The sequence below is a fragment of the Musa acuminata genome, chromosome BXJ1-10 (assembly GCF_036884655.1).
Source record: "Musa acuminata AAA Group cultivar baxijiao chromosome BXJ1-10, Cavendish_Baxijiao_AAA, whole genome shotgun sequence".
In the NCBI taxonomy this organism is placed as follows: Eukaryota; Viridiplantae; Streptophyta; class Magnoliopsida; order Zingiberales; family Musaceae; genus Musa; species Musa acuminata.
Genome location: NC_088336.1, coordinates 3,649,652 through 3,677,168, shown reverse-complemented (window position 1 = coordinate 3,677,168; position 27,517 = coordinate 3,649,652). Strand labels below are relative to the sequence as shown.

At 39.9% G+C, this 27,517-nt stretch overlaps 1 protein-coding gene across 2 annotated transcripts; it reads right to left on the bottom strand.

Annotated features, from left to right (window-relative positions):
* Positions 1 to 21,259: 21,259 nt before the first annotated feature.
* Positions 21,260 to 24,230, bottom strand: LOC103999774 (probable protein phosphatase 2C 47). 2 transcript variants are annotated; one of them, XM_009421617.3, is made up of 4 exons: positions 23,819 to 24,230; positions 22,549 to 22,740; positions 22,221 to 22,456; positions 21,260 to 22,113 (listed from the first exon to the last, which is right to left on the bottom strand). In XM_009421617.3, exons 1-4 carry the CDS (start codon positions 23,984 to 23,986, stop codon positions 21,507 to 21,509), a joined length of 1,203 nt encoding a protein of 400 aa, XP_009419892.1. In that variant the 5' UTR covers positions 23,987 to 24,230; the 3' UTR covers positions 21,260 to 21,506. The 2 variants fall into 2 exon arrangements, with proteins under 2 accessions (XP_009419892.1, XP_009419893.1); XM_009421618.3 differs by having other exon boundaries at positions 22,549 to 22,678; positions 23,819 to 23,985.
* Positions 24,231 to 27,517: the final 3,287 nt, after the last annotated feature.

Genomic DNA, 27,517 nt, shown 5'->3' with positions numbered 1-27,517 from the left:
AGCTTCCGGCGAACTTCCGTCGATCATCCGATGAACCCTCGGTGATGCTCCTGCGGACTTCCGGCAAACTCCTGGACTTGCGACAATCCACTTGGCGAGTTCCGATGAGCTTCTTTGGCAAGCTCATGGACTTCTCGGATTTGTTCCCGTAGAACCTTTGACGATTATCCGAACTTCCGTCGAACTCTCGAACTCCCAACGTGATCATTGTCTTGACTCCAGCTGCATATCTTACTTTCATCGTAGTTAATCCTGCACACTTAAAACAAAACTTTGATCGAGACAATTAATCCTAAGCAATTAACCAAGTTGTCCGGCATGTCATTGGTCCCTCGACGCTTCGTCCGATTCTTCGCCGCATCGTCCTCTCCTTCAGCCTATTGCCCAATCGGCCAGTTGACTCTGTAACTCTGATATCCTTGGCACAATACCCGCTCTTCTTGGCCCGATGCCCGAGTCCACAGCCCGAAGCCTTCTGTCGATACGTCGACCGATCCACCGGCCCGACGTCCAATCTTCTGACATGTTCCTCCGGCACAACATGATTTTCCTGCTTTAATTGTCTCATCCTGATCAAAGCATCCTGCTTCACTCAAAATGTAGATTAAATCATAAACATATATCAAGTAGTTTCATCATCAAAATACGAGATTCAACACGAAGATGAGTATGCAAAAATCTGTGAAATAGAAAACTGTGTATAGTAATGATTGTGTTACCTAGGGGGATCGTATATCCCAGAATCCCTGCAGATCTCTAGGAGAGGGTGAAGGAGGTTAAGCGTCCTCCTCTCTAGCGGTGATCCACAAAGCAAGGCTGCGACGATGCTCCTCAAAACTTCAGGCCTATTTTAAGATGGAGAGAGGGAGGAGAATAAGAGAGGTAACAAAAATTTCTAGCCTATGAACCACTAGTTCTATCCTATTTATAGAGGTCCCCTATCAACTTAACCATAATGGATCCTCCCCTATTGGGTATTGGATCTTCATCCAACTACCCAAGCCTCTTAGATTAGTGGATCTCTATCTAATAATCTCTCATAGGCTCATATTGGATCTCATCCAAAGGATCCAATAACTAAGGGACTTATTGGATATCCAATAAGATAGGGGCTCCGATGGATATCTCATATTCGAACCTCTACTCATCGCAATGCCTACCATATGTGTGTGACTCTCTAGGCCCAATATCGAGCTGATCATAAGTCATACCTATCAGAACTCCTTCTGACTCAATGAATTATCTCCATAATAATTCACTCGACTCATCGATTGCGGACATATTAGGCCATTACGCCGTAGTCCTCAGACGATATAGGGGAATCCAATCAATTGGACATGTCCATCCTTAGTTATTGTGTACCTATAGTCCCTCATCCATCTAATATCCCAAAGATCATATACTAGGAATGGTATTGTTAGACCCATACAGTTTCTACTCGAGTCTTACTCTAATCGGATTCTTTCGGATAACTCTTTCTCTCTCAATCTGAACGACCCTAGCTAGGGATTTATTTGAGTAAGAACACATGGGACATTTCTCTCATGACACCGAGAGTAGCTAATCCTGTTAAATCTCAGATTTTGATGATTAAACCAATTGGTAATATTTTTGATTTGATCTGCGTTTTGAGTGATGCAGGATGCTTCGATTAGGGAGAGACAATTAAAGCAGGAAGAATCATGTTGGCCCGGAGGAAAATATGCTAAAAGATTGGACGTCAGGTTGGAGGATCGGTTGACGTATCGACGAAAGGCTTCAGGCCATGGATTCGGGCATTGGGCCAAGAAGAGCGGATATTGCACAAAGGATATCAAAGTTGCAGAGGTCAACTAGCCAATTGGGTAATAGGCCGTAAGATCGGACGATGTGCCGAAGAATCGGACGAAGCATCGATGGACCAATGACATGCCAAACAACATGATTCATGCTTAGTAATAATTATCTAGATAAAAGTGTGTTTTTGTGTGTGCAGGATTAATTATGATAGCAAGGCATAAAGCAAAATGAAGTCTCAAAGTCAAGAACACGATTTCGTTGGGAGTTCAAGAGTTCGTCGGAAGTTTGGACTTTCGTCAGAGTTCTACCGAAACCAACCGAGAAGTCTAGGAGCTTGCCAAAGAAGCTCGTCAAAACTCGCCAAGAATATTGTTGTGAAGTCTAGGAGCTTGCCGGGAGACTGTCGAAACATTGTTGAGAGATCATTGGAAGTTCGCCGGAAGATTGCCGAAAGCTCGCCGAAAGAAACCAGACTTATCTTGCTTAGATTATGTCTTAGGAATCGTAGTTAGCACATAATCAGAGTTGGGATTGGGACATAATCCCATCAACTCTGTTAGGGGCCAACTAGGCCCGAAGTTGGACTGGTTTGGGCCAGATTCAAGGCCCAACCAGGGTGCTAAAACCCTAGCCGGCGGTGGCACCGCCTGGGGAACAACACCCCAGGAAACCTAGGCAGTGGTACCACCCAGGCTGAGTGGTGGTACTATTAGCAGTAATGCTACCAGCGGTGGTATTGGTGGTACCGCCCAGAGTCAGATCCTGCGGCGTTAGTACCGCCTAGGAACGGCGGTGGTACCGTTAGTACCCAGGAAACCTGGGATGAGACCTTTTTAGGCTCCGAGTTTGAATCAACTTGAAGCCTATAAATACCCTTCTCATCCCTGGTTAATACACATAAGCATAGACAGTTTTAAAGTGAGAAAATGCTATAGAAATCACTTGAGAAATCCCTCCTTTAGATCTAACTTTAGAATTCTGTTTAGAGAGGAGTGTGTGTGATTGTAAAGGTTGACTCCTAAACCTATGAAAAGGAGAAGAGGGGTGTAAGAAGGAGATTAATCTTCACCTATTAAAGGAAGATTGATAGTGGATGTTTGTGGCCTCGACGAAAGAGGAATCGGTGAAGTGGATGTAGGTAATGATGATCGAACCACTCTAAATCTAGTTTGCATTTCGTCTTGAGCAATGTACTTTACTGCAAACCATTTTACTTGCTTACTGCCTTCAATACATTTATGAACATGCTTTCAAGTTGAGCAAGTTTCCGAAATCAGGTTTATCGAAATGAAAGAAATTTTCAGAACCGACGTGATTTTACCGCTGCACTAATTCACCCCCCCCCCCCCCCCTCTTAGTGCCAACTCGTTCCTAACAGTTGGTATCAGAGCCTCGTATTTCTCATTTAGTTTAACACCCAAGAGAAATGACTTTTTTTAGCTTTTGAGAGGGTCACTCTCTCATTCGTCCTCTTTTTTTCAATAGGATGGACTACACATATTGGAAAACTCGAATGAGAGTTTTCTTGCGTTCTTTGGATTTGAACTTATGGAACATTGTTGAAAATGATTTTTGAAAGTCTTCTCTTCCAATGAACTATTGGAATGATTTAGAGAAAAAGATATTTTCATTAAATGCTAGAGCTATGAACGCTCTATTTTGTGCCTTAGATAAAAACGAGTTTAATCGTATTTCTACTTATGAAACGGCTTTCGGTATATGGCTTACTCTCAAAATCATACACGAATGCACTAATAGATTAAAAGACTCTAAAATAAATCTTTTAATTCATAATTTTGAACTATTTCGAATGAAGCTAAGTGAAACCATTGGAGATATGTATACCCGTATTACGAATGTCGTCAATGGTTTAAAAGCTCTTAGCAAATGCTTTTGAGTCAATGGTTTAAAAGCTTTAGATACCGAACTTATATGTTTGGATGTCCTAGAGCTACTACAGCCAGTCATTGGGAGTGGCAGTCGACCTTACGAGGGCTATTGAGTATCGATAGAGGATCATCCACTCTCGATGTCATGAGAGAAATATATCATTTGTGCTTGCTCAAATAAATCCCTGGCCAGGGTCATTCGGATTGTGAGAAAAAGTTCTCTAGGAGAATCCGATTAGAGTGAGACTCGAGTAGAAACCGTATGGGTTTGACAGCACCATACCCGGTATACGGTCTTTGGGATATTAGATGGATGAGGGACTATAGGTATATGGTAACTGAGGACATACAGGTCTAATAGATTGAATTCCCCTGTATCATTTGGGGACTGCGGCGTAGTGGTCTAGTACGTCTGTAGTCGATGAGTCGAGTGAATTATTATAGAGATAATAATTCATTGAGCCAAAAAGAGTTCTAACAGGTATGACTCATGGCTAGCTTGATATTGGGCTTAGAGGGTCACACACATATGGTAGGCATTGCGATGAGTAGAGGTTCAAATATGAGATATTCGTCGGAGCCCCTATCTTATTAGATATCCAATAATCCCTTGAATTATTAGATCCCATAGACGAGATCTAATAAAAGCCCATAAAAGATTATTGGATAGAGATCTACTAATCTAAGAGGCTTGGGTAATTGGATGCAGATCCAATACCCAATAGGGGAGGATCCATTAGGGTTTGACAGGGGACCTCTATAAATAGGAGGGATTTAGTGGTTCATAGGCTAGAGCTTTTGCTTGCCTCTCCTATTCTCCTCCCCCTCTCCACCTCAGAGCAGGTCTAGAGTTTTGAGGAGCGTCGTCACAGCTTCGCTGTGTGGATCACCGTTAGAGAGGAGGATGCTTGACCTCCTTCACCCTCTCCTAGAGATCTGTAAGGAAATAGGGATATACGATCTCCCTAGGTAACACAATCTATTCTATACGTAGTTTGTTTCGCGGATTTTTTATGCACCAATCTTCACATGACGATGAACATCTTTTTGGGAAATTTGGATTTTGTTTTCTTATTCTTCCGTTACGCATGTGATGTCACCCCCAAGATTTCCCGACAACTTCTTATCATGCTACAACACAGAATGAGTTTTTTGCTACTTACAGGTTTAGAAATTTTGGTATTGTCAAGATGGGCAACTATGACACGATAGACATCATTATAATGGGTGATATCCACATAAAAACCAGCCTTGGCTCTAAGTTAGTGCTTAAAGATGTGAGGCATATGGTTGACTTGAGGCTAAATTTAATTTTAGTTGGAAGACTAGATGATGAAGACTATGATAACAGATTTCACAGAGGGCAATGGAAGCTCAGCAAGGGTTCTCTTATTGTGGCTAATGGAAAGAAATGTCACACCTTATATAGGTTGCAGGCCAAAGCTTATGGTGAGTAGCTAAATACTACAAAGAAAGACTTCAGCATGGAGTTTTGGCAGACGTAATTGGGACACATGAGCGAGAAGGGACTACAAGCTCTTTCCAAGAGAGAGGTATTGTCAGACCTCTAAAGTATATATTTGAACCCTTGTATCAATTGTTTGTCTGATAAACAATACAAAGTTTCATTTGCTAGTCCTACTTTGTCTAGAAAAATACATGCCCCAGATTATTTTTATACAGATATATATGGTCCTTTGAGGACAAAAACTCTTGTTGGATCTGTTAATGTTCCTGGTATCAGTGGTGCACTTTATTTTATCACTTTTATAGATGATTTTTCTAGAAAGTTTAGACCTATGCTATAAAGACCAAAGATCAAATTATTAATGTCTTCAAAGAGTTTCATGACAAAGTTGAAAGGGAGATAGAAAGGCAATTGAAATGCATAAGATCATATCATGGTGGTGAATACATAGGATTGTTTAATGAATATTATAGGTCACATGGCATCCAACATGAGATGACAGTTCCTGGTACATCTCATTATAATGCTATTGCAGAGAGGATGAACTGCACAATCATAGAAAAGATCGGATGTATGCTTTTACAGGCCAAGCTACCCAAAAAGATTTGGGATGAGGCTTTAAAGACTATAGTTGATGCGATCAACTTGTCACCATATACAGCCCTAGATGGTGATATTGTAGAGCATGTATGATTAGAGAAAGATGTTTCCTATAGGCATGTGAGAGTGTTTAGTTGTCGTACATTTGCACATGTTCCAAACAAAGAGAGGACCAAGCCGGATGGTAAGACTAAAGAATGTATTTTCTTGGCTACTCACATGATCAGTTTGGTTACAAGTTTTGGGATCTAGAAAAGCATAAGGTATTTAGAAGTAGAGATGTAGTATTCTTTAAAGATCAAACTTTTAAGGATTTGAAGAAGATGTCACCAACCAAGACTTTTGTAGAAGAATTTGTAGATTGTGACCCGGTTACTATCATCCACATATAACACCAAAAAGGTGATAGCGCTCCCACTTACCTTTTTATACATACAAGGCTCATCTTCGTTCTTAACGAAGTCATAAGATCTGATTGCCTCATCAAATCATATGTTCTAACTTCGGGAAGCTTGCTTTAGTTCATAAATGGATCTAACCAACCTGCACACCTTATCTGGACAGTTCTTAGACACGAATCCCTCAGGTTGTATTATATACACCTCCTCCTTAAGGTTCCCATTGAGGATAAAATTTTCACATCCATCTATCAAATCTCAATTATAGTGTGCTACAATAGCCAATAGAATTTGGATGGATTTTAGCATTGCTATGGGTGAGAAGGTTTCGTCATAGTCAACACCTTGCCTTTGACGATACCCCTTAGCCCCTAGCCTTGCTTTATAGGTCTCTACTTTTCCATCTACTCCGATCTTTTTCTTAAAGATCCACTTACAACCGATGGGTATAATACCCTCGGGCACATCAACAAGGTTCCAAACCTTGTTGGAGTACATGGAATCCATCTCAGAATTTATGGCTTCTTATCACTTTCCGGAGTCTATACTTATAATAGCCTCCTCGTAGGTCTGAGGATCAATATCCTCAACATCCTCTCCTCTAATATGTCCCACATATCTCTCAGTAGGATAGGATACTCTACTAGACCTACGTAAAGTTGAAACTTGTGTATTAGATACCTGAACAGACTCGGGCTGTAGAGTGGTGCTTAAGCTTGGTTCTCCAATCTCGCTCAACTCTATCATGCTCCCACTATCTCCGCCAAGAATGTGTTCCTTCTCAAGGAACACTGCTCTCTTGACTACAAAGACCTTTTGGTCCTTGAGATGATAGAAATAATACCCACAAGTTTCCTTGGGGTTTCTCACAAATTTGCATCACTCTGTCCTCGATTCTAACTTATCGGGGTTGTGTCTTTTAACGTGGGTAGGGCAACTACAAATCTTAACAACCTTAAGATAGGGCTTCTTCCCTTTCCATATCTCATATGGTGTAGACATTACCGACTTAGTTCGAACTCTGTTCAGAAGGTAAGCTGTGGTCTCTAGGGCATATCCCCAGAATGAGATGGGTAAGTCAACAAAACTCATCATGGACCGTACCATGTCTAATAGTGTACGATTTCTTCTCTCAGAGATACTATTGAGCTGAGGTGTATAAGGAGGTGTCCATTGGGATAATATCCCATGGTCCTTGAGGAATTGAGTAAACTCTGTACTTAAGTACTCACCTCCTCGATCTGATCGAAGAGCCTTGATACTCTTTCCAGTTTGATTCTCCACCTCATTCTTATACTCTCTGAATTTCTCAAAGGCCTCGGACTTGTACTTCATTAAGTACACATATCCATACCTTGAGAAATCATCAGTAAAGGTAATGAAGTAGGAGTAACCACCAATGGCATGAGTTGATATGGGTTCACATACATCACTATGTATGAGTTCCAACAGCTCAGTGGCTCTCTCTCCAGTTCCACTAAATGGAGAGTTGGTCAGTTTTCTACGAAGGCAAGGCTCACTAGTTGCATGTGACTCATAGTCGAATGGATCTAAATATCCATCATTTAGCAACTTTTGAATCCTTTCTTGATGGATGTGACCTAGGCTACAATGCCATAGGTATGCACTGTTCATCTCATATCGTTTCCTCTTAGACACACTTACATTCATGATATGTGGAGTAGTGTCTAGTATAAATAAACCATTATGCAATGTTCCTTTCATGATGATCTCATCATCTAATAATATCGAACAACCATTGTTCTCAAAAACTAATTTATATCTACTAACTATCAAACATGAAATGGAGATAATGTTTTTGATAATAGAAGGAACAAAATAACATGCATCTAATGCAATAAAAGCTCCACTAGGCAGATGTAGGGCAACCTCGCCAACAGCTACTACAGTAACTTTTGCTCCATTGCCCATCTTGAGGTCCATCTCGCCTTTCTCTAGTCTCCTAGGCCTTGCTAGAACTTGCAACGAATTGCATATATAATAAGCACTACCGGTATCTAATACTCATATGTTATCATAAGAGTCTAACAAAGGGAGACTAATCATGAATGTACCTAAAGCTTTACCAAGCTTTTGTTTCGCCTTTTCTGTAAGGTACTCTTTGCAGTTCCTCTTCCAGTGCCCATCTTTGCCATAGTAGAAGCACTAGTCTTTGTATTTTGTTAGGTCTTTCTTAGCAACCTTTGCTTTACCTGGTTTGCCCTTGCCCTTTCCCTTCTTAAGGGACTTTTCTGCTTTCCTTTTCTTTCTAGTCTCACCAGTGTAGAGAACTGGCTTCTCTTTCTTAATATTACTCTCTGCATCCCTCAACATATTGAGGAGCTCTGAAAGAGTCACCTCAAGCTTGTTCATATTAAAATTCATTATGAACTGTGAAAAGGAATATGGTAGGGACTGAAGCACAATATCCACACACAAGTTATCCTCTAGGACCATTCCTAGACTTGTGAATTTCTCTATCCACTCAGTCATCTTTAGGATATGGTTCTGAACCGATGTCCCCTCAGTCATCCTAGCGCAGAAGAGGCTCTTGGATATCTCATATCACTGAGTCCTTCCCTGTTCCTCAAACAATTTATGGACATGTAGGAGAATAGATCTAGCATCCATCTTTTCATGTTGTCTTTGTAACTCAAGAGTCATAGAGCCCAATATATAGCCCTGAGCAAGAGTGGAGTCATCAATGTACTTCACGTAGCAAGCGATCTCATCCTTGCTTGCCCCTTCCTCTAGCATAGTCATCACTATATCAAGGATGTACGTGATTTTCTCCGCCATAAGAACAATTCTCAAGTTGCAGAGCCAATCCATATAATTTGGACGAGTGAGGCGGTTAACATCAAGTATGCCACGTAAGGGATTTAAAAGCGACATTTTTTGAAAATAAAGATGTAGTAGAAATGAATAACATGCAGATATTACAAGAAATAAACTATCAAGATATGGACTTCTATCTTAATATGCTACCACTATTTTACTAGCGAGTCACGCAACACCCTCAGCACATGAAACGAAAGTCTCCGGCAGACTTTTAGTGGGGATCAGGATCCAATCAGTGTCTTAGTGTAACCTCGAGGAACTCGACCAATCACACTAAGCCTAAAAGGTAGGCAACTCTTGCCGATCATAACTCTTTGTGATTCCCATCCTGTTCGGCCTCCGAATCACCATGGTCTCGAGGGACTCGACCAACCATGATGCTCGATTGAGTCCAACACCTTCGTTACAAGATGAGTCTGATTTAATGATATACCCTCGAGGGACTCGACCAAGCATACCATGTCCTCAGGTCACCAGTAATATCTCTATGTCGTAAGCAAGATAGCGAGTCACGATATAGGTGAGTCTCGAGGGACTCGACCAACTCAACCTACACCGGGAATCGATTCCTACCTATAACGATGGAAGGCCATGTGGGTCAATATAATTGCCTCACGTTTACCGACTTAATATTATCGAGAGAGATGTTTGTATGATTTGGTCTCCTAATATGATATGTCACACATATAAATATTTAATATATATCTACATCGCATGTAAATATATATACATATCTAGTATGTATATAAGCAATTACACCAGATGATCATGGACCACAACCTAATGTGATCAGACCCGAGCCAGTAGGCCTGATCACTCACATCAAGATCTATGTGCGCAATGATGCATCTTCATGCCCAGTGATCGTCCATCTCATCCTCGTCGGTTTCGTCGACCTCTCGATGTATCTCCATGCATCGCAATCGTCCGTCTCGTGAGTCCCGCTATCGCATCCACGCTCCCGCTGCTCCTTCTCATATGATTACAACTTAGTCATAGGCACGCAGGCCCGACAATAAATGAGAAATATAATGGAGGCTCGTAGACCCCAATAATAATAATCACAAGTACACACATCACATGATCCATGATCATCCGTCCACACATCATACATCACATGAATAAATAATCATCATCATCTAGGACTACTAGATAATGATAAAAATAATAATCAACTAAACTTTTTAATTAATTAATATTTTTTGAAATCAGAGACATGTAGGGAATTTCTAAATTCCTAGGGGTATTTTCATAATTTGGATAAAAGATAGAAACTAAAATTTCTCAAATTCATAGGGGCAAAATTATCTTTTTTTCCAAAACCCTAAGCCCCTCTTCCTCTCCCCTACTATTGTCGCCGCCACCCTGCCGGCGACGGGGGCGTTGCCCCTGCTTGCGGGCGACTCGCCCGCGGGCGCCGCCGCCCCTGTAGGGGGGGTTTGCACGTGTGAGCAGCGGCCATAGGCGCCACTGCCCTACTGTGCCTCAGCCCAAGGACATAGCGGCCGCTGGCACCTTTGCCCATGGGTTCAGCACACGCAGGCGCCGCCCTTGCGTGCGGGCATAATGCCCGCGCGTAGGTGACCACCGTGCCCGTGTGTAGGGGCCTGGCCACATGCGGCCTGCCTTGCGGCTGCCTACTTGCACGCAAATGGCAATGCTACCATCTGCGACAACAGCAAGGGCAGCAACAGTTACTATCCTTTCTCGCTTTTGCATCAACGATTTTGACGTCAAAAGCTTCTCCAAAACACAACACACGTAGTTCAAAACCAATCTTTCGTACAAACAACCTGGCTTTGATACCACTATTCAAAAATCTGGGGGTGACATCACATGCACAGCGGAAGAGCAAGAAAATAAAATCCCCTATTCCCAAAGAGATGTTCGTCATCATACAAAGATTGGTGCACAAAATCCGCGAAACTTAAAACTACGTATAGAGTAGATTGTGTTACCTAGGGAGATCGTATATCCTTGTTTCCTTGCAGATTTTTAGGAGAGGGTGAAGGAGGTCAAGCGTCCTCCTCTCTAGCGGTGATCCACACAGTAGGGCTGTGACGACACTCCTCAAAACTCCAGGCCTCCTCTAAGGTGGAGAGGGGGAGGAGAATAGGAGAGACAAGCAAAGGCTCTAGCCTATGAGGCTCTGAATCCCTCCTATTTATAGAGGTCCCCTGTCAAAATCTAATGGATCCTCCCCTAGTCGGTATAGGATCTACATCCAATTACCCAAGCCTTTTAGATTAGTGGATCTCTATCCAATAATCTCTCATGGGCTCTTATTGGATCTCATCCATGGGATCCAATAATTCAGGGGCCTATTGGATATCCAATAAGACAGGGGTTCCAACGGATATCTCATATCCGAACCTGTACTCATCGCAATGCCTATCATATGTATGTGACCCTCTAGGCCTAATATCGAGCTGGCCGTGAGTCATACCTGTCAGAACTCCTTCTAACTTAGTGAATTATTATCTCTATAATAATTCACTCGACTCATCGACTACGGACGTACTAGGCCACTACACCGTAGTCCCTAGATGATACAAGAGAATCCAATCCATTGGACCAATCTGGCCTCAGTTACAATGTACCAATAGTCCCTCATCCATTTAATATTCTAGAAACCGTATATCGAGCATGGTGCTGTTAGACCCATATGGTTTCTACTCGAGTCTCGTTCTAATCGGATTCTCCCAAAGAACTCTTTCTCTCTCAACCCGAATGACCCTGGCCAGGGATTTGTTTAAGCAAGAAATAATGGGATATTTCTCTTATGACGCCAAGAGTGGATGATCCTCTATCGACACTCAATAGCCCTCGTAAGGTCGATTGCCACTCCCAATGGCCAGTTGTACTAGATCTGGGACAACCAAACCTATAAGTCTGGTATCAAAGAGTGGAGCACTCATACAGGACATCCTTGTTGTCTTAAGTCTAAGGACTAGATACACCACTAGGACTACGGAATTACTGTCTAATAATAAGGCATCATCAACCATCCAGCATTCTGTAAGTGGATCAATCAGTGAACTCATTCTCCAATGAGCACCTGTACTGTATCCCTAGTGTCCCCACACGAGCAGCTATGAGACCAACTGCATCCATCATATGAACGGGTATACAGCATACCAGTCTATCCGGTTATCACGATGTCCCTCTCGAGTAACCTATGATGGGATTATTTATGATATGTGTTTAAAGGTGAATCGATCTCATTATCATGATCTCATCACGATCCGATTCCCATTGCACAGATCCAAGGATATCACAATATATGCATACATATATGCAATAGTTAATATAAATTGATAAATGTCAAAATATAATAAGCAAAAAAAGATTCTGTGTTAAGTCACACGTGCCATCACTCACATGATTGGCTTGCTGGGCACCTATGACTAGCAGTATCACCACCTACAGACTGACACTAAGCAATTCACCTCCTAGCCTAGGTAGTACCACTACCTGACAGAGCCTCAGAGACCAGGCTCTAGTGGTACCACTGCTTGATAGGGTGGTGCCACCGCTTGGCAACATTAATTGTCGGCGGTACCACAGCCCAGTCTAAGCGGTACCATTGGCTAGACCACTTGAGAGGCTGAGCCTCAAGCAAGACCACCACCCAGGTGGTGTCACCACCTAACGTGGCTCTAAGTGGCTAAATAGGTCATCCAACCGGACCTAATCCAATCCTGTTTTGGGCCCAATTTACTAGTCATAGGTGCCCTGCAAACCAATCACGTGAGTGATGGCACGTATGACATGATACGTATTCTTAATACTTATTATTATTTAATATTTTATTACTTTATATTTATTATTATATATATGCATATATATTGTGATGTTTATAGATTTGTGCAATGTGAATCAGATCATGATGAGATCACGATAATGAGACAGATTCACCTTTAAATACAAACCCTAAATAATCCTAGCTATAGGTTACTCGAGAAGGACATCGAGATAACCAAATAGACTGGTGTGTTATATACCCGTCCATATGATGGAGGCAATTGGTCTCATAGCTGCTCATGTGGGGACACTAAGGATATAATGTAGGTGCTTATTAGAGAATGAGTTTACTTATTGATCCACTCACGGAATACTGGATGGTTGATGATGCTTTATTATTAGATAGTGATTCCGTAGTCTCAATAGTGTATCTGGTCCTTAGACTTGAGACACCAAGGATATTTTGTATGAGTACTACACTCTTTGATACCGAACTTATAGGTTTGGAAGTTCCAAATCAAGTACAATCAGTTATTGGGAGTGACAGCCAATCCTACGAGGGCTATTAAGTGTTGATAGAGGATCATCTGCTCTCGGTATCATGAAAGGAATATCCTATGTATTCTTGCTTAAATAAATCCTTGGCCAAGGTCATTCGGATTGAGAGAGAAAGAGTTCTCTAGGAGAATCTGATTAGAGCAAGACTCTAGGAGAAACCATATATGCCTGACAACACCATGCCCGATATATGGTCTCTAAGATATTAGATGAATGAGGGACTATAGGTATACAGTAATTGAGGATAGATAGGTCCAAAGGATTGGATTCCCCTATATCGTTTGGGGATTACGGCATAGTGGCCTAGTACGTTCGCAGTTGATGAGTTGAGTGAATTATTATGGAGATAATAATTCATTGAGCTAGAAAGAGTTCTAATAGGTATGACTTACGGTCAGCTCGATATTGGGCCTAGAGGGTCACACACATATGGTAGGTGTTGTGACCAGTAGGAGGTTCAGATATAAGATGTCCATTGGAGCCTCTATCTTATTGGATATTCAATAAGCCCTTGAATTATTAGATCTCATGGATGAGATCCAATAAGAGCTAATAAGAGATTATTGGGTAGAGACCCACTAGTCTAAGAGGTTTGGGTAATTGGATGGAGATCTAGTACCCAATAGGGCAGGATCCATTAGGGTTAACTAGGGGCCTGTATAAATATAAGGGAACTAAAGGCTCATAGGTTGGGGCTTCTTGGTAGCCACCTCCTATTCTCCTCTCCCAATTCTCCTTCTCAAATAGCAAGCTTAGAGATTTGAAGAGCATCGTTGTAGTCCTGCTGTGTAGATCACCACTAGAGAGAAGAATGCTTGACCTCCTTCATCCACTCCTATAGATCTGTAGGGATTCAGGGATATATGATCTCCCTAGGTAACATAACTATCTCACACGTGGTTTTCTATTTCATGGGTTTTGCCCACCAATCTATGTATGACGATGAATACATATTGGAAATTTTGGGGTTTTTGTTTTTTGTTCTTCCACCGCGCATGTGATGTCGCTCGTAGATTTTCCTATACAATTGGCCCCCAATTGAGTTAGTAGGATTTCTCTCAAAATTAACTCTCAGTGAACTTCCGATGAACTCCCAGTGAACTTCCGACGAACTCCCGGTGATCTTCTAGTGAGCTTTTTGCGAACTCCCGGCGAGCTTTTGGTGAACTCCCGGTGAACTTCCAACGAGCTTTCACTGTAACATCTGATCCTTCGGTGTATCCCCCAATTCATCGAGCCCGATGCCCGATCATTAACTCTGGCCCAACTTCGATTCTTCTTTATTCATTTTGCCTTTCTCACAATCATAGTTAATCTTGCATCACTTATCTCAACACATGAATTAGATCATTAATTCACCAATTGATTTCATCATCAAAATTCAAGATTCAATAAAAACATGTCTCATCCCGGGTTTCCGAGTTACTAGCAGTACCATCGTCATTATTAGGCGGTACCATCACCTGTAGACTGATATTGAGCGGTACCACCACCCAGTCTGGCGGTACTACCATCTGACAGAGCCTCATAGATTGGGCTCTAGTGGTACCACCACTTGATAGGGCAGTACCACCTTCGGGCAGATTTAACTATCGGCGATACCATCGCTCAGACCACCTAGGAGGCTGAGCCTCAAGCGGTTCCACTGCTCAGTCTAGGTGGCGCCACCACCTGATGTGGCTCCAAATAGTAGCATGGGCTATACAACCAGCCCAATTTAGCCTTGTTTTGGGCTCAATTAACCCCTAATTGAGTAAGTAGGATTTCTCCAAAAAATAACTCAAATTAAAGTCCTTACTATGATAGTTAAGGATAAAACAATTACCATACAAGTAATCTAAGTTATCTAGTAGGTCAATTTTTCACCCGAACTCTTGGTGAACTTCCGGCAAACTCCCGGTGATCTTCTAGTGAGCTTTCGGTGAACTCCCAGCAAGCTTTCACTACAATGTCTGATCCTTCGGTGTATCACCCGATTTATCTGGCTCGATGCCTGATCATTGACTCCGGCCCAATATCGGATTCTTCCTTAATCGTTTTGTCTATCTCACAACCGTAGTTAGTCCTACATATGGATTAGATTATTAATTCATCGATTTCATTATCAAAATCTAAGATTCAACACTTTCAATAGCTTTTGTTGAGTTACACATGTAGCCCCAACCTATGTTTTATGTCAACAATCAATTAATTTTTAAATTTTAAAAATTTTAACGATTTATTGAATGTAGGATTTGATACTCTTATTATGGTTGATCTACAATTACATCTAAATATTTTTTATTAAGCTGATTTAGATTTATCTTTTGACTTAGTATTTTAAGTACCAACTATGTTGATTAATTTTATTTTTCAAATCAAATTTAGGGACCAAATTTCTATTAAATGAGGGAGAAATGTAATCACCAATAATTTTTCTCCTAATATAAATTAATTTGTAAAAATAATATATTATTTTATTAAAATTATTAACTTTCTTATTTGTGTAGTATAATTTGATTAAAATTTATTTCCTTAATTATGTGAATAAGTTAAGAATTTTATTAATAATTGATTTATTTCCTAATAAGTGATGTGAATTTTAGAAAGTAAATAGTTCAAATTCTATTTTTGTGTATGAATCATAAGAAATAAATATTATGATTATATCTTTTTGTCTGAAAGTAAAATAAAAATAATTAAAAATAAAAATTAAATTATTATTTATCTTTTGGGAGGAACTCATCTTTTATATTGGGGGGCATCTCTTCTCTTATTCTTCATCGAGTCTCATAGTGAGATGATTGAGAAGAGGGTCCCAGAGAAGAGGTAGGATCCTCTATTCTTTTCTAACTATCTGTGATTTATGTTTTAAATTTTTTTATATTTGATTATTAGATTTTATGATGCATAATAATATTTTAATTTTAAATTTTTATTATTAATAAATAATGATAATTATTTAATGTTAGAATGATTATTTGATTTATAATGGTCTCTTAAGCATAAATAAATTTCAAGATTGATTTAGTTGTTAAGTTTTTAGATTTACATGATAGTTCTAATTTATTTAATTAGATATATCTATGTTTCAAAAATTATGTGTGAATTTTTATAAATTAATTAGTTTTAAATTTAAGACCGTTATTCTAAATTATTTAATTTATAGATTTGAGTTATTTTTTAATAATTAAAATATTAAAAATCTAATTTAATAAGATGGGTTAAATTGGGGGTTTGACGTGAGTTAAGTTGATTGACCAAACCAGCCCATATGGCCAAATACAACCTAGTACATATAGTTAAGCATATCTCAACATATGTGACTAGGTATGGTCCAACACATGTGGTTAGGCATGATCCAACTTATATGGGCTAGATATGGTCCAATCTATATGGTTAAACATGACCCAATCTATGTGGTCAAGCACGGTCCAACTCATATAGCCAAGCATAACATAGCCTATATGGCCATGTACAAATTAGCCTATATAACTAAGCATGATCAAGCCCATGTGGTCAGGTATAGTTTAGCTCATGTGATTAGGTACGGCTTAACCAACATCGCTAAGTATGACATAACTGATGTGATTAAGCATGATCCTATTAAATCTCGTATTTTGATTATGAAACTAATTGATAAGTGTTTATGATTTGATATGCGTTTTGAGTGACACAGGAAGCTTCGATCAAGGAGAGACAATTGAAGCAGAAAGAATCATGTTGAGCTGGAGCAAACATGTCAGAAGATTGGACGTTGGGCCGAAGGATCGGTCGACGTATCGGTAGAAGGCTTCGAGCCATGAATTCAGGCATCAGGCCAAGAAAAGCATATATTACGCCAAGGATATCGGAGTTGCAGAGGTCAATTGACCGATTGGGCAATAAGCCACAAGAGAGGACGATGCGCCGAAGAATCGGACGAAGTGTCAATGACCCAATGGCATGCCGGACAACATGATTTAAAGTTTTGTAATAATTGTCTAGATCAAAGTTGTTTTTATGTGTGTGGGATTAACTATGATAGCAAGGCATCAAGCAAAATGAAGTCCCAGAGTCAAGAACGCGATTTTGTTGGGAGTTAGAGAGTTCGTCTGAAGTCCAGACGTTCATTGGAAGTTCTGTTGGAACCAACCGAGAAGTCCATGAGCTTGCCAAAGAAGCTCGTCGGAACTTGCCAAGAAGATCGTCGTAAAGTTCAGGAGCTTGTCAGAAGTCCATTGGAACATTGTCTGGAGTTCGTCGGAAGATCGCCGGAAGCTCATCGGAAGAGCAATTGACGTACTGGAACTAGAATGCTTTGTCAATTGTCTTAAATATTATAGTTAGTCTATAAATTACGTTAGGATTGGGAGGTTATCCTACTAACTTAATTAAGGGTCAATTGGGCCCTTAATAGGGCTGAATTGGGTCATATTGAACAACTCATTCAGCACCTAAAAGCCCAACCGATGGTGGCACTACTTGGGAGACTCAGTCTCCTAGGTGGTCTGGGTGGTGGTACCGCTAGTAGTAAATGTTGCTAGTGGTGGTACCGCCCCTATCAGGCGGTGGTACTGCTAGAGCTCGGTCTCCGAGCTCTATTAGGCGATGGTACCACCCAATGTCAAGATGCTAGGTAGTGGTACTACCCATACCCGGAAAACCTAAGATGAGATATTTTTAGGCTCCAAGTTTGAATCAACTTGAAGCCTATAAATACCTCTCTCATCTCTGGTTAGAAAATATAAGACTTGAGAGTAAAAAAAGAAAGAAACACTGCTACAATATTGTGTGAACTCCTCTCCTTCTTCTAAGTGTTAGAATAGTTTGAGAGAAGAGTAAATGGGGGGGGGGGGGTGTAAGGGTTATCTCCTAAACTAGGTAAAAAGAGAATCGAGTTGTAAAAGGTGGTTGGTCTATGCCTTTTGAGGGAAGACTGATAGTGGATGCCAGTGGCCTCGACAGAAGAGAAATCGATGGAGTGGATGTAGGTCACGACGACCGAACCACTATAAAAATCTAGTTTATGTTTCCTTTGAGCACTTTACTTTAACTACAAGTTGACTTCTTATTGCTTTCAAAGTTTAAGCATTTTCGAAATCGATTTTAATCATACAAAATATTTTTAGAACCGATATTTTTATCGCTACACTAATTTACCCCCCTCCCTCTCTTAGTGCTGACTCGTTCCTAACAGATCCAACTCATATGGCCAAACACGACCTAGCCCATATGGTCAAGCGTGACCCAAATCATATGGCTAGGTATGATTGAATTTGCAAGCCAAGCATGGTCTAGTTTAGTGATAAGGCTTAGCCTAACTTATGAGTGAGGCTCAGCTTGACCCATGAAGCTAGGCTCGCCCTGTTATGCAATTAGCATAAGACACATTGTCGTCTCTCCATCCAACCCATTATACCTCACTCAACCTATTACTTGGGATAGGCATATATGGCACATGTGATCCATCCAAGACTTAGGTGGGTTGATTCGATCTAGGCTAGCACTATATGACACAGTCCAAGTTTCTCTTCTTTTGTTAGTTTGAGCTCGTCAATTAATTGAAGCAGACAATTTAATCAGTTCATATTGGTTTAGGGTGATTCTAAACCAACTTTACTAGTTTAAACTACTTAATCTAATTGAAATCAATTAAATATAAATTAAACCAGTGTAGGGTGATTCTAAATTGATTCTATAAGGATTTGAGATTGGTTCCATTATATCCTAGTTGAATTGGGTTTATTTAAGTCAATTAAGCTATTCCCATTATGATTTTGATTGATTGAGAACTATTGAGAGATTGATCTCTCGTGTTTTTATGATTTGATGAACTTAAATATTTTATATGAATTTATCATTTGGAAATGATTATTAGTTTTCTATTTTTTTTAAATTAAATTTATGATATTAATATGACTATTACCATATAGTATATGTTATTATACTAGTGATATACTACATTAGAAGTGCAACATGTGAAAAGAGCTACGAGCCCATTATAATGTAGAGTCACTAATGGACATAGTCTAAAAGATTATCAATTAATCATGGTCTCTCATAATATTTTATCATAGTATTTTTGGATACATGCGTGAATGAATAAATGTAAATAAATGATCATTGTTATTTTTGTATCTCTAATAAGGGTAAGTAGGGCAATTTCCTTTAAAGATTAACGGGTTATCAAACATGATGGTTATATGTTTCCTCCGTCCACTATTGAAAGGAATGTATCCCCACTTGGACGAGTGACAAATACTACTCCATTCACAATTGGGAATGTAATATAGGTTTTTTCTATCTATTGTTCGAAGGAATCTATCCCGTAGAATATGTATCTCTATTCGTTATTGGGAGAGTACACCATCGGGTGTGATGTATGTTTTTGTTATTTGATTATTATGTATATCATTGAGATGTGTTACATATAATTGATACATGATTTTATTTACTACATTAGAATTATCATTATTTTTTTAATATATGAGTATTAAAATGAATTGATGTGTTACCATTTTGTATTAATTTTTTGATATTTGTATATGTCTCATGAATATTAAAATTATTTTTAATTTTTTAAAGATTTCTAGCGATATGTATGATTGTTGATATGTTTTTATCTTATATTTACTTTTAAAATAACATACTATTTTGTAATAGATACGAGGCTTAGGTAGAAGAGCATTTTTTTTTGTCACTTGTAATCCTACCAAGAAGATAAGATGTGATCCTTTTTCTAGTTAAAAATAAAATATTTATTTTTATAAAGATAAGAATTTAAATTTAAAAATAAAAAATCTTTCATAAATTATGAATATTAAAATAATATTTTATTTTTTAAAAACTCTGGGATGTGGCATAACCAAATCCAACCATAAATCTTACTCTAATGTCAACATGGAAAAATTTAGCAATTAAGTGTCTCATAATGATGATTTTTTCATATCCCATCATGAAGTGTCTCCTAATGATGATGTGATTGAATCTATCGTAACGATGATGGGATATAATCTATCAAATTTGACCATGAAGTATCTTATATTGACCATGTGACCAAATCTAATCATGAATTATTCATTAATGAGGATAAGGCCGCCATGAAGCATTTTCCAATAATAATGTGATTGAATATAGCATGAAGCATGTACTAATAACAACCTGATTGAATCTGACTATGAAACGTCTCCTAATGATCACGTGATTAAGCCATGAAGTGTTCCCTAATAACAAGACAATTGAATTTGATTACAAAGTATCCCCTAATGACAATATAATCGAATCTAGCTAGGAGTGCCCTCAAACCAAAATGCAAACAAATTTGGCCACAAAGTTCCGTCCAATAATTATGCGATCGAAATTGGTCTTAAATCAAATACTCAACAATATGAAGTCAACACATAATGTGACACTTTAAACAATGGTTTGGTGGTTGTTTGTTAAACCCTCGTATTAAAGGTTGAAGGTTCAAAATATATATATATACATGCGTCTGGATCCATCATTAATTGGTTTGTCAAATTTTAATTTTCTGTGAAGAGTTTTAGATGCATCGAAGTGGTATGATTATGACCCTACTTATATCCATACTGTAGAGTGTTAATTTGTGGTTTGTTGTAGTACATTCCCCTTTCATATCGTTCCTTCTTCTTATCAGCTGTTCTACAATCTTTTCCGACCTGAAAAACTTGATATAAAGGTTGAGTTTGTGTTCATATTATTTATTATTGTTATAGAATTATTGAATTAACTCAATATCATTGCACCCACAAATCACTGACACTAAAGTGCATGTTTGCATCAGAGGAAAAATCTATTGCTGGATGGTTTTGAATTGATATATACATCAAAGACAGATAAGGTCTCTTAGTTGATTAAACGACCACCTGCCTTCTTTCTTTTCCAACAGTCAAACAAGGCGGCTGCCATGTTTCTCATCCTTCTCCCGGCGTCTGTCACCCGCCACATTACCCACTTTGCACTGAATCCATAATTTGCAAGCAAGTCGAAACTTGTGACCATGTCAAAGTATCTCAGAATATGGACCTATAATTGCTGATACATCAAGTTTAAAATCACTTCTAAACAATTATTTACATGCCGTGCCTCCATCACCCCGGCCACAGAAACAATGAAACAAGACGACCTACAAAACTGTTTAGCTGCTGTTTGTACCCCCTCGAGCAGCCAAAATTAGGATGATAACTTACTATAAATTTTCAGCATCGTCACCAAATTTATGTACATCGAAGCCACGTTCTACTCCAGTCAATTGCTACCACCATTATCCAGCAAGCTCCTCAGATTACAGAGGGCCTCCACCGACAAGCTTTTGCAACACCTCGTCCTGGGCTGCTGCTGCTGCTGCTGCTGCTGCCCTGGCTCATGGCATGGTGAAGCAGAGGACCCACCATATTCATCCGAAAAGCAGACCACGATCACTGTGAGATTATCAACTGTGTTGAGCCTTAGTGCCTCCATGACGAGCTCCCTCGCACACCGTTCAGGGTCGTCATGCCGCCTGAGGCCCCTGCGCACTACACCAACCGCATGTTGGCTTGACATGACATCCCATATTCCATCACAACCGATTATTAGAAACTCATCGTCCTCGGTCAGCATTGCCTGCCTGAATTCTGGCTCTGCAATGAGTGGTGAGGGAGAACCTCGCGGCATTTTCAAGTCCCAGTCTCCCAAAGCTCGTGTGACGGACAGGATGCCATTGAGGTACCCATCATCAACAAAACCCCCCGACTGTTCAACTCTTTGCCGCTCAGCTGCATTGATGGGCCTATGATCTTGCGACATATCAACTGCTTCACCTTTCCTGCATAAGACTGCTCGACAGTCACCTGCATTGGCTACCAGGAGAATCCTGCACCCAGTAGGGAAGACAGATCAGCAAAGGATTAACACAGCTCTAAAACTGATACATGGAAACAAAAACACAAAAGGAAGACGAAGAAAAACAAAGTAACAAACCTTCCAAACACCATAGCTGTGAGAGCTGTAGTCCCTGAAGAACTGCTAACAGTGGAGTCCTCAGCCAAAGCAAGATCAGCAAGAAGGAATGCTTCCCGAACAGAGTTCTCTACAGATTCTACAAAATTGTTATCAGCTTCTGATGCCCGAGGAAAATTAGCATCTTTGAACAAAAACCTAGTTGCATGCTTCTTAGTGTAAGCAGCAGCATCCGGACCTCCATGGCCATCAAATACCTGCAGAAAAATAGGAAACCCCATCATTACCAACTTTTAGTTAGGAACTAATGCAAAGCCGGTTCCACATCAGAGGTGGATCAATTTCTTACCCCATAGAAGGCGCTAGGCATAGGGCACCTAAGCAGAGAGCCTAGATGTGATGAGAGATTGTCAATACGAATATGCTCATCTTCCATGTATCTCCGGTGCCCAATGTCAGCAAAACTACCAGACCGGATGCTGGGAACAAACAGAAGTGGCTTTACAGAAATATCCAAAATGGCATCTGACTTTCTCAATTCCTACATGCACAGAAAACAAGACAAATAATGCAGGGAGATAGAAACCAAAGTACCGAGATAATAAAACACAGTACCAGATACCAAAACACAAGCAACCAACCTAATAGGGGCAAACATGTTCAGGAGACAAAGACATATATCAGAGTCCAAATCAGGGTAATGGTACAACAAATGAAATGAGCTAAATAGTTCAGGAAAGATGATACATACAAACAACCAGGGATGCTCAACAACTCTTGAGATGACAGCATGACTTATTTAATTTAACAGGCATAACGATATGCGTTAACCCTTCCTGCTTCTGTGCCTTTCAATGCACGATTATCATTTCCAAATCAGAAGTTAAACTTTCACTGTGTGCAGGGAAAAAAAATTCTATATTCTTTATTCGGAAAATAACTCTTTAAAGCAACATAACCTAACCAGAAGCTATTATCAATCGATTTTATGTCAATTTGGTCATAACGTAAGCTGAGAGAGCATAGAAACATATCTTTACGAGTCCATCACCAGGCTACCTAATAAATTACTGCAGCTAAACAAATGGATCTGAAAGCTTAACAAGCGCAAACTAAGTGCTAAAATAGATTAGCCAAGTAAAGATTTCTACAAATAAACCCAAGAAGAACTTTTTGAACAGAAACAGAAAAAATGGAGCATAATGAATTTTCTATTACTGAACTAAACGAAGAGTATTTGAGAGATAATCAATTACAAACACATGATTTTGGTTGCACCGATATCACTAGGGAAGGCGAATAATTTTTTTAGCAAAATACATGACAATCTAAAGCATACACCAAACATATCAAGATCTACGGTTATAGACCTAATCATTAAAAGCAAGAACTAATTTTAGCAAAATAAATGGCGAGATCTAAGGGATATTCCAGAGTTTCCTAACAAAATAAAAAATCTATGGTTCCAGCCCCTAAATCTTTCAAATGATATGAGGAATCGAGAACAAGACCGAAGAATAAAGATAGAATCATAAAGAATAAAAAATAGTTTGGAAAAAGCAAAGAAAAAGGGCCAAGAAAGAGAAATAAATGGTGAAAGAAGAAGAGTCTAAACCAACCAGCTCAGAAACGGTAACATCAACCGTGACCGCGGCAGCCTCGGGTCCCAGCTCTGCTACCGCCGCTGCCGCTGCCGCTGCGGAGATATCGACGATCTCGTCAATCTCCATAGCGACGCGGCACTGCACGTCGAGGCTCTGGTGGATAACCTCCGCTTCTGCCACCATCTCGAATCCAAAAGAACCCCCACTTCCCCGGTGCCAATCGAATCCCCTCGACAAGGAGCGACCAAAAATCTCCTCAAAATCCGACCTTCAAGTAATCTAGCTCGAAGAACAGCAGCAGAATTCGGTTTCCTCTTCCTCTTAGGGTTTCTGATTTCCTTCTCAATTTGGGCTTCTTTCGATCTTTTTGCTGCTCCGATTTAATTTCGCGTTATCCAAGCAGTCGAACTCCCTTCCGAGAGTTATTTATCTGACGCCCTCGGGCGACCGGCGGCGACCGTGCGGTGCGAGAACAGCTACGGGCACGTGCGGGTTTAGAGCGCTTCGCCTCGTCCGAGACGGACACGTAGCGACCTGCCCAACTGGCAGCCGCGTTGGGTGTCGGAAGCGTCGGAAACGCGCTCATCTCGGTCAAATACTCCGCGGTGGGAGACGGCCGTTGGATTTCGTCGATACGTCTGTCAACGAGGACCACGTGGAATCGTTGCCGTTGGATCGAGAGGAAGCGGTTGATAAACCGGGATCCCTAGGGACCTAATCGGTATTAAGCATAGAATCAGGGATAGTTTCGGGATAACAGATGGGTGGAGCGCGTTTACACGCGCACTGACGTCTTCGAGGTCCTGCGTGAGAAGATTCTTTGGCCCCACGCTGACGAAAACGCCCTTGTCATCAGAGTTTATATCCTTGTTATTCTCGTTAACAAAAAGAAATATTTGTGCTGCATGTTAAATTATAATTAGTTTGGCAGTGAGCAAACAACAAAAGGGGAGCAGTTTATGATGCCTTGTCTCCAGCCTTTGTTTTGGGGATAGATTTCTTGCATTGAACGTTGTGGATGCAACTTGGATGAACTGGAATTGCTTCCCAAGCAACACGTAGTGTGGTTTGGCCACTCGGCAAAGGCCATGATGATTAAAGACAAAGGGGTGGTGCCTTCATGAACAAGGTGTAGGCCTTTTGCTGTCGAAAGCAAAACCCAAGAAGAGGAAGAAGACGAAGCAGCAGCAGCAGCCACGAGAGGTAGTCACAAGGTGCGTGCGATGGTTGAACGTGACATTTGAACGGGTTGGAAAAGCCAGATGTTCCTGTCGATGGCTGAGTTGGTCAATCAGCCACCGTTAGAATCAATAAACAACGAAGGATAGTGTTCTGGCCATAATGACATTATGCTAATTAATCCATTCTAATGCTTCTAGATTTAATATTATGATGAGGTAGGTATATGACGACTAGTATTGTTGATCTTTCGATTGTTACTGGGTTTGGGAAGTGCTTACTTATTGGTGTGGATTAGTAAAGGAGGACAGTATCGTTGCATTCCTTACCATTGAATCTTCGGACACAATTTGCAAACAAATTTATTAGTATAATAAATTTGAAATATAGTGCAAACAAGATCCAGAAATACTATATTTGAAATAGTGCTTGACTCATGCTTGTAGTAGATATTTAAATAAAAAATTTCTTAAATATGATTTGAGATTTGAGCTTTGAGCTTAAATGAAATGTGTCCTCTAATGGTAATATGATTTGAGTTTGTAATTGTCTTAAGTCAAAATTAGACTTGATTAAGGCTTAATAAATCTACCAATATATCATGTTGAGATTTGATGAGTTAAGGTTCAATCATTCGTACGAAGGGAGAGGATGGAGCTAACTAGTTTCTTTTACTCGAGTGCTGACGTCTCGCGCTCAATGAGGACCAAGGAAAAATATTAGAGGCCAAGGTTCTGGTTGTTTGTTCATCTTAAATGGTAATATAGTATCTGGAGAGACCTACAAAATAAAGAAATATGTAGAGTTCTATAACGACTCTACTTCGATATTAAAGTTCAAAGATATCCGATGAAGGGGTGGGTTATAACACCATGAGCTATTTGAGAATCAAAAAAGAGAAAATGCAATCTACGTTGCTCTTGCATGTGTTTGTGTCCGTCTCCGTTATAGAGGTGATTTCCTATAGAGTAGAAATGATTATGTCAATTTGTATCGTGGCATAATTATTTTGATTCAGTAGAGTATGTTAGGAATGAGTCGGCATTAAGAGGAGGGTGTAATAAGGAAGTAAAGTAGTGAGCAAGTAAAATGATTTGCAGCAAAGGTCAAAGGTAAACAGTAAAGTAAAAAGCAACAAATCGATTTTATAGTGGTTCGATCATTATGACTTACATCCACTCTTGATTTCTCTTCCGTTGAGGCTATCGACATCCATAAGTCTTCCTTCAATGGGTGAAGACCAATTACCCTCTTATAATATTTTCTCATTTTCACAAGTTTAGGAGAAAACATTTACAAGTATTCTCTCACACACCTCACTTAGGACTAACTCTAAGCACTAGGAGGAGGGAACTAAAAGTTTTGACAGAGTTTACTCAGTTTTTTTCTCTAGAATTTTTGTTGCATTCTTGTTGCCCAAGTGGAGTATTTATAGGCCCCAAATGGTTTTAAAAATGGAGCCAAAAATTTAAACTTCCAGGTCTTCAGGGTATGGACGTTACCACCGTCCTATCTGGCGGTACTACCACTTGACACACTATTACTGGGCGGTATTACCACCCAGTTTGATGGTACCACTGCCTCGGAGACTGAGTTTTTTGAATTTTCCAACTCATATGTAGTTCTACTGCCTATTTTAGCGATGCCACCGCTTGACCCAACATTTGGGTCATTGAATGGGCCTCCCAATAAGCCCAAATCACTCCCAATTTAGGCCCAATTGATCCCTAATTGAGTTGGCCCAATTCCAACTCAATTATATGTTAACTATGAATTTTAAGATATTTACTAAGCTAAATAAGTCTGAAAGTTTAGGTTTCTTTTAGCGAGCTTTCGACGATCTTCTGACGAACTTCCGATGATCTCTCGGCAATGTTCCAACGGACTCTTGGAAAGCTCCTGGACTTCACGATGATCTTCTTGGTGAGTTCTGATGAGCTTCTTTGGCAAGCTCTTAGACTTCTTAGTCAATTCCGATAGAACTTCCGATAAAAGTCTGGACTTCTGACGAACTTTCGAATTCCCGATGAACTCTCGTTCTTGACTCCGAGACTTTATTTTGCTTTATGCCTTGCAATCGTAGTTAATCCTCTATACTTAAAACACACTTCGATCTAGACAGTTATTACAAAGCTTGAATCAAGTGTTGTCTGGTATATCATTGGTTTATCAGTGCTTCGTCCGAATCATCGGCGCTTCGTCCAAATATTCGGCGCATCATCCTCTCTTGCGACCTATTGCCTAATCAGCCAGTTGACCTCTGTAACTCCGATTTACTTAGCATAATTTTTGCTCTTCTTGGTCAAATGCACGAACCTATGGCTTGAAGCCTTCTATCGATACGTCGATCGATCCTATGACTCGACATCCAATCTTTTGACATGGTTTTCTTTGGCCCAACATGATTCTTCTTGCTTTGATTATCTCATCATGATCGAAGCTTCATACATAACTCAAAATGTAGATTAAATCATAAACACTTTTAATTGGTTTTATCATCAAAATTTGAGATTCAATAATCTTCCCCTTTTTGAT